This window comes from Antrostomus carolinensis, unplaced genomic scaffold (genome assembly GCF_000700745.2).
Source record: "Antrostomus carolinensis isolate BGI_N321 unplaced genomic scaffold, ASM70074v2 scaffold10598, whole genome shotgun sequence".
NCBI classification, from domain to species: Eukaryota; Metazoa; Chordata; class Aves; order Caprimulgiformes; family Caprimulgidae; genus Antrostomus; species Antrostomus carolinensis.
The window spans coordinates 21,379-30,281 of record NW_010330902.1 but is presented as its reverse complement, the minus strand read 5'-3'; the positions used below and the strand labels follow the sequence as shown (position 1 = coordinate 30,281).

Here is an 8,903-nt window from a genome sequence, read left to right as displayed (position 1 = left end):
ATGGTGCAAGGAAAGAGCAGGATGAAAAGGGGTTTTGAAGATTTGATAACATAAAACAGAACCAGAGATGTCCATGGACACTGCAGTAACAAGACTTTCCTGAGGATGTGGAAATTTCCAGGGAAGACTGGAAGAGTGATGAAACTGGTAAACTGCAAAATGTGACTGAGAAAGCCTGGGAGAAGAAAATCTTAGAGAAAGAAAGATATAACTTGAATCACAGCAGGAAGAAGAATGTTGGATGAATGAATGCAAGTAATTTGTGAAAAGGAGACTTGATGGTTGATAATGTGATCTGTATTAGAATCAGTCTTCCCTAAGGACCATTCTGGAGAAGCACAGGAATAGATCTAGCTAAAGCCTGCTGGGGGCTGAGGCTGGGACCAGAGCAGAGCGGGTATCTATATGGCTGGCAGTTTCTGCAAATAGATAGGACCATGCAGATTGAGATCACTATTTTCTCTGTCCTTAACACGCATCACTGTTCTAAACTTTTGTCACTTATGGACTCTCCACTGGCACCACATGTTACCCTAACCATGAGTCACAGATGTTACAGAATGTCCTTAGCAAAAGATCTTTGGAATAACTGATGTTCCCTATAGTTAAAAGTTTCTGCATATTTATGCATACACAATGGAATGGATTAAATATTTTAAAAAAATAATATTTTTGTAAAGTTAACTCTGCTAATAATGATGGAAGACAATATGAAAGTAATAATAACACTGTGTTCAGTTGGTAGATAATTATTTTTTATAGGTTAAGTAATAACTAACTATAAGGATTAAGTAAATGAACAAGGCAACATGAAAATGAAAAAGTACTCTACTTCAAAAGGGATGAAATATAAGGGTCAGACTCCATATAGTGCTCTAAGAACATCATATTACGTAAATCCCCCAAATCAATTTGGTGAATGTATTTTCCATAGCATACAAATTAATGAAATTTTTGTTGGCCTCTGCCCTGAATTTGAAATCAAATTAAAATAAACCCCTATTAACGATGCCTTAGGGTAAGGTATTCACATCTTTAATTTCTGCTGACATAAGTATCTGTCTTAGGGTTCTGTTTCAAAACTTCTCTCAGCTTATTCATAGAGTGCAAATCAAATCCACAAGTCTTTAAAAGCTTATTGAATGACACAATCAATGAATCAACAATCTCATTAGGTAACCAGACAGAAGAAATTATTGCAGACAGAGCTTTTCTTGCATAGATGTCCACATAAAACTGGTGCAGAAATCAATCATGTGGTCCTGTGATTAAAACTGAAGAGCTACTTAGTCCATTTTATTAGCATAGAAAATCACCCAAGTGTTACAAGAAGAGCAGCCAGCACAGTGTAATCTCCATTTATCATATAATACAACAGAGATGTCAAATAATGCTTCATTTCAAAGGCATTATCTGGTGATGCATGTAAGACTAGTACAGGAAGAAATACCAATTCTTTGTACTGATTTTAGACTTTGGACTTTTAACATAACTTTCTCCCTCCTAACCAGAGAAGAAATAGAAGTCACTTGTAGGACATGAATATATGTGATGTTAACTGGGTGAAACTGTAACAGCTGCAAGTGGTAGCCTGCAGATGTTGATGTGCTTTCCTCCTGCATAAAGCCCACTGTGTTTTGCTGCCAATAAGATATGAAGATATAAAGGGAGTGTTTTGCCCCCTTCACCATCCCCCAGACCCGACCCCAGAGGCTGAGCTATTTCTTTACAGCACCTCCGTTGAGTTCATCATTTGAAAATTTAAACATGGGAGTGGACTTCAAATGACTTGACAGCTCAATAGAACATCAGAGCGGACGTGATGGTCAAATCTGAAATGAGTGGCATATGGAAGTGAAACAGCTTGTTTAAAGAAATGAACTCTCATATCATATGAAAGTAGTATGATGGGCAGAGCTTTACCATCCTGAAAAATTTGATTGCATACACTAGGGAAGGAAGTCACTTGAGGTGACTGCAATGTACTATGGCAATGACTCCAGACAAACACAGTAAAATGGGTTGAAAAGTTGAAAGGATTTAAAAATTACAAAGCTGTATATCCAGACAAAATTTTTGTTGGACTGAGTTATCAGTGTCCTTTCTGAGGTTTCTATTGTTAATAGAGGTTAGATCTTCATCAATGCACAAAAACACATAGAGCAGAAGTCTGGAGAGAGCATTATAGCTGAAGGTGAAGAGTAAATTTGTTGGTGTCTACCTAAAAATCTCTAAGTGCTTTATCATCTCAGTCCCATATATTTGATCAGTATGTATATAAGACATCCAAAGATTACCCATAAATAAATAAATAAATAAATAAATATTACCCTTTTGGAAGAAGAATGACCAAAGGATCGTAACAGTGGAGAGGATAAATTCACTGGTATCCTTTCCAGCCTTTTATGGATTTTTTTTACAATAGAGCGTATTGTCATGTAAGTGATTTGTGTTTAAGCATTTGGGTTTACAGCTGAGTGGAAAGGTTGGAACAGATTTGGCAGTTCTGCCCGAGAGGATAATACATTCCACATGATTGCCAAGGCAGGACTGGAGAATTGCCAGTGGATCTACAACCATCCATCAAGCATGGGCAAAAAGCAGCAGGGAGCTAGCAAAACTCACCAGCTTATTAGGTACTTCTGGCTTCACGAAGAGCCTTGCAGCTTACAGCTCACTGTTTCTTTCTATAAAGATGGACTACATCTATCTATAGTAACCTTGGTGATGCATGTTCGGAAAGCTAACCAGAACTACAACAGTCTGGTGCTGAAATGTAGCCCTTCTCTTCTCCAGAGTGTTTTGGTATGCAGTAATTGTCAAAAGCATTAGTGTTAATAGACTCATTTTCCCAGATATAGATATTTCCCTCTATCTTAGCTATGTTTAAACTTAGTATTTGTTGTCCTAACTGGTTTACTTGCAAGAATGATCCCCAACATGTGACGACTTTGTTTCCGTTCCCCGCACAGCCTGTATAAGAGGCACATAGGAAGCCAGGCCAAGACTGTGAGGAAAGGCTGCCGTTACTCTCACACCTGCTCAGCCACATTTCCCACAGTTAGCTAAGACAACTGATGGATTGAGAAAGTAGAGGGCCAGGTGGTTTGGGCAAGACATCAGTTCCCATTTCACTCGTTAATACAGGACAAGTTCTACAAACCAAAACTTTGACACAGAGGGGGTATGTTGACCCAGTTTGGATCAGGAATTGAGTTTTGTTGCTATTCTCATTATTTTAGGTTGACAGTTGTCTTTACTTTAGTAAAAGTTGCACAATACTTAGTGTTTCCTTTCAATGCCTCGTCTCCTTTAGTGCCTCACAGTGGCTGGAAGAGACAAGGTTTGAAATCATAAACCTCAAAGATTAAAAAGATAAAACAAGTACATCTCCTGGCTTTCAAGTCATTATGCTGAAGTACTCTTTTTACTATTATTATTTTGGGACACCAGTGAGTTCTAGTGTGCTGGTGTGGGCAATGCTAAGCAGTTCATAACATCACATATGAGGACATCTACCAAATTTGGGGAAGTCTAAATCTACATCCAGATATTATACCTCAGGCCAACCTCCACTGGCCCACCAATAAATACAGACAGACAGCACAGTAATGTAAACCACCTGCATCTCTTTACCTGTATAATTTATTTAGCCTTGTGCAATCTCTCTGCATTAACAGTTGTTATAAGACTATCTCTCAGAAGAATAAGGGAGGGAAAAAAAATCAAAAGGCAACAGTTGCTGCTATATTGTAACAATGACTGTTTTCAGCTGAAGAGTAATATTCAGAATTCCTAACCAGGGTTTGAGGACATTTCCTCATTTCACAGATAATTTTGCAAACCCTAGGATTTGGGGTTTTTTGTTGTTGTTTTACAAACTTCCCCAGAGGTAGGGCTCAGTGTTAACTTTTGGTTGCTCCTGGAAATTCTCCATACCATCCAGCATCAGGTGCCTAACACAGGTGCTCTGCACCACTCTGTGGCAGAGTGGTGCACTTTCTTTAACTTTAGAGGATACACAGAAAAGCAGTCTACTATGTGTTTCCTATGGAGGAGGTCCACCCTGCCTAAATTGCACTGTTAGCCATCCAGTTAAATACTTTCCCTAAAACTGCCTAAATTGCATAGTTAATACATTAGAAGACCATTATGAGGAGCTCTTCTCTCTTAAGTTCAGGTTTCTAAATTAAGGTGGGGCAGATCCCCACCTCGCAGATTTTCAGTTATATTCATTTACAGAAAAATATGTTTGTCTTGTACTGGGAAACTTGTTCTAATACCATTGTCTGAAGAGAATCAATTTTTCATTATTATTTGTGCACAAGTGTATTTACTGAGCAGAACTGCATCACCTGAAGTGCTCTATAGTCTCAGAACAGTGGTTCCAGCTTTACTTTCCAAGCAGATGAGTTCAGGAGCTCAGTGATGGCAATGATTCCCAAGTAACCGATCTCCCCCCTTCCCCCATAGCACCTTTTCATGTGTTTTTCGTGTGTGTAAAGTATAGATACAGTAAGGACCAGGTAGAAATGTTCACCCTGATTAATGGTACTCAATGAGAGCAGCGTAGCTGGACCAGCTAAGGTGTTTTCTAACACAGGAAAATACACTCTAGCCACTCTGTCATCTGAGAAGCCGCTGCTGGTGTACTGATGGATGAATGACTATATGTTGTATCCTCATATATAAGCTTTTAGAAGCCAGGCTGTTATCACATTGGAGTACTTCCTCTGAAGCTGAAGTGCCTGTGAGGACAGGACACCTCTGCCTTGATTTTTGAAATTAAACCTTGTATTAACATGGGCATATGGAAACAACAGCTTAGAATTTTAACTTACTGTAATTTGAAAAATAGTTTACAAAAAGCACAGTATTATAAAGTCTAGTTATGATACTTCTAACTGCATGGCTTTTCCTGTTTTCATTACCTTTACCATGTCTCACTCTGTTCTGTACAAAGACAGGCAGCAATTTTCTGTTCAACATCAGTGTTTGATGTCCTAAGATACATATCACTACATATTTTCTAGAGATTTTTACTTCACTCTTCCTTGTTTTTCAAAGGAAACCAAAATAAAAACTATGTACTGAATTTCATTTGAAAAAGTAGATGCCAATATCAGTAAATATATTTCTACGACTTTGTCAGTACATTTGAATGAACCGCCACCAGGGAAGGCCATGAGCATTCCCACATATAGTCCAATTTATAACATCAACCATAAATGATGCCTTTCATTCTAAACCATGTATGAATACTGGGACCAAGACGAGCCCTTGCAACTCTTACACCAAAGCACTACTTTAAAATCTAATTTCACAAAAATTGCCAGAAATTGAATTCCATTTTTTTCCTCATCATTATTTCTCTGTCAAAAGTGATCCATTTAGAAGCAAAACACTTTTCTCAAACTAACAAGCCAGTGCCACCCGGTGCTGAGAATCACCCATGAGCTGCAAGGAGGGTGTCCTCCCTGCCTTCAGAGATGTCTCACAGGTTTCTTGAAGTCAGCAGTTTTTTTGGAGATGCAAGCTAATGGAACATAAAATATAGGGACGCTTTTTTTATCACTGTAAAATTATGATTCTAAATACCCACAGGAGTTCTGACTTGTTAAATAGGAAAAAGACACTTTTACATAATCACTAACCAGAGAAAAGCTACAAAAGTGCCTCAAGCACTCAGCCAACAGGGTCTTTGGGGTAAGAGGGCCTTTTAGCACTTCCCTTTGGTTTAGAAGATTAAAAACACTGCAGATTTAAGGAGCAACATCAGTTCCCCTGCTGCCCTGCTCTGTTCATCACAATAGTATCTGAGCTTTGGAAACCAATAATGGACTTATTCTGATAATACCCATGCATTGTTTGGAGAACTGAGGACAAGAGAGGTGAAGTGAATTGCTCAGAGCACAAATGAAGAGCATGATGAAGGCTACAACTGAACGCAGACCACCTGAGGCCTCTGCCAGTACTTCAGATACTTTTTTTTCTTTCCCTTTGAGCTCTCAATGCCCACACTCTCATCTCTCTCTTATGGTACATTAAAATCATCTTTTCATTGAAAAATAACAAATGCAAACTATTTTTAAAACTGTATTAACCTTCCACAGCCTTCTGGCTCACAACCTATGCCTGATGCTTAGCGTGCTTTCACAAGAGAGGAGTGAGAGGTCTGGATATCTCCCCAGTGGTTGCCTGTCCTTCTGCCCTCATTTGCTCTCAGTTTTTCTGCTCTCATCAACTAGAAGGCTCTCTCTTTTGAGCCTTATAGTTAAAATAATCTTCTTGTTTTCTGTATACTAAATACTTTCTTCTTATCAGCAAATACTACTGTGAACAAGCATCTCTACAATTATTAGTGTTTAATCTATTGAAAGATCCATGGAAAAATAAATTGACTTTTTTCCCTTTCCTTATCACATTCTACCTGCTGTAGAGATCTTTGGCCAAATCACAGCTTTGCAGAAATAAATAGTTGCTGTATAATAGATTCTGTATGAATATAAAAAATGAAGCAAAACGAGCAAAGTTTTCTAGAATCAAAAGGATCTGAACTAAATTAATGAGTCCTAACTGGGGGCTTTAATGGGACTCAAATAAGGAATATTGGCTAAAAAAAAATCAGAAGTGTTTTCACAAGAGTGAGTGTCCTTTACTGAATTTACACTTTTTAATGCAGATTGATGATATCTGGACACAGAATTAGGAAAAACACAAAACAAAGCCAAAGTACCAATGTTGTCAGGGCAAAATTCTGCCACTAAATCAAAGTTACAGTACTCAGATGCAAAACTCATTTAGCAATGCCTGTGCAAGTGAAACTTGACTGTTTGTTTTCGTTAAACATCTTCCCTTAATCACATTCCTTTCTTCTCATACTCTTTTCTTCAAAGAACACACCATGGTTGGAGTAGAAAGTGAGTTTCAAATCTGTAGGGTATGGCCCAGTTGAAAAATCAGTAAGATGAGCTCACCCACCCCCAGGCTGGCACTGCTGAAGAAGCTCCCACCACAGAGAAGCCAAGGTGCCCCTGGTTCTGTGCAGGGAACTCCCTCCTACTGTGAGAGCTCCCGAAATCCTGCACCAGCTTCCCTGTTATGCCAGGTGCTGCCAGCTGCTGACAGCACAGTGACTTCTGTGATGGGATTGAATGACTCCTGGAGAATAAACTGGAGCACCACGGTCATTTCCGAGCACCTGCACCAACTCTGAACACAGCACAAGAGGTATCCTGCAGGGCCCCACCAAAGATCTCTGCAGCCCATACTGGGTCTTCAGTAGTGGCAAAAGGAGATGCTGTTCGGGGAGGGCATCCAGCCTTGCCCACTTCTGCAGTCTCTGCTTCATACTCCACCAGCATCTACAGTTGTTGCATTACGGTATGCTAGAGTGTACATACATCCTTAGTCTTTTTAATATCCATTTATGAATCTGTTGCCCATTAATTTATCTAGGAAACCCCTTTTTGTCCCCACAAATACTGTCACCTCCTGGCAGAAGATTCCTACTTTCTGTGTAAAGAAGTATCTTTAAAAGTCAGTGCCCCTCAGCTCTTGTATTGCAGGATTTAGGTGAACAATTGTCCTGCATTCAGCTTATTTACCAACTTTGTGATTTTACATAACCCAAACCCACCCTCTTGCCAGCCTTTCTCTCCCAGATGAGCAGTCCTAGAAATTTTGGTCTCTGTAAGACACTGATGAATACCAAACAAAACTGGTCTCAGCACCAAGGCCTAGGTGACCTAAATAGTGACTCCCCCACTCTGAAAAGTGACCGTTATAACAATGCTTACATAAGCTTGCAGGAATTACAAATTCTATTTAGAATTGTCTACAGCAAGCCATGTCTTTTTTGTGGTTGACAATATTATCTGAGAGGCACAATTTTATACCTAGCATCATTAAATAATTTGGAACAAGTATTCTATACGAATTACCACATCTTGATTTACTTCCATGGAGCCCCAACAATATCAACCAGTGGCCCAATTTGCCTCTGCATGAGGAAGCATATTTCCTCATAAACATTAAACTGTGGAGAGGAAACTTGTTTATAAAGTGAGTGATATTTTGCACAGTTGATCTGTATTTTATAGAAAGGCCACTTCTAGAAGACTTGTGTCTTAAGTGGACCTCCTTTAAAGCCGAGAACAAGGTTTAGCGATAACACATCCCCACATGCGGTAACACTTTTCATCTCAGGAGAAAAACATCAGAGCCACTGAGCCACCATTTGCAGGCAGATTTCCCTGATGCTCTTTTTCAGTCATCAAGTCCAATAAGCAGCCTCACTGAAACCTGCATCTAGACTGAAACCTGTTGATGGCATTTACTGGCAGATATTTTTCTTTTTTATTTTGGTGTCAGTAAAAGGGGTTTTTTACCTACTGGTACATGCAACTCAAAATGGAGCTGACAGCTACACCTGAGTACCTCTGACATCTCTGACAACAGGCAGTGCTGCTTCTGCTCCATCACCTGGCAGGCACATATGTCTGTTTTGCCCTGTGCAGCACCTTGCCAACACTTGTTGGCTAGACAGCGTAATCATTTATAGTATTTTTATTTGTAGCAGTGCTAGATGGTTTGGCTTCATCTGTCAATGCCCTGAAGGGTTGGGGTCTGGCATCAGCCCCTGTTCCACTTGTCTGGGTCTTCAGCTAAATTATTTCGTCCTGAATTAGACAGCACCTCGGTTTAACTTTCACCTCTCTCTCTCTTTCCACTGAAGGACTGCCAGAGAAACACAACAGGAGAGCACTGTGAGCAATGTCCAGATGGCTTCATTGGTGACGTTGTCGGAGGAGTGCCCACGTTCTGCCAGCCCTGCCCCTGCCCCTTGCCAGCACTTGCCAAGTATGTACCGGGTCTCTGGTTCTCTCTGATCTGGGCTGGCT

At 39.8% G+C, this 8,903-nt stretch overlaps 1 protein-coding gene across 1 annotated transcript in view; it reads left to right on the top strand.

Moving 5' to 3' along the window:
• The window catches only part of LOC104528904 (laminin subunit alpha-4-like), a gene marked incomplete at both ends in the record, with an annotated part of 31,360 nt that overhangs the window by 1,923 nt on the left and 20,534 nt on the right, over window positions 1-8,903 (top strand). Inside the window, one exon of the mRNA XM_010173061.1 lies at window positions 8,738-8,862. Within this exon, the coding sequence (XP_010171363.1) occupies window positions 8,738-8,862 (125 nt within the window). The remainder of the gene's footprint in view (window positions 1-8,737; window positions 8,863-8,903) is intronic.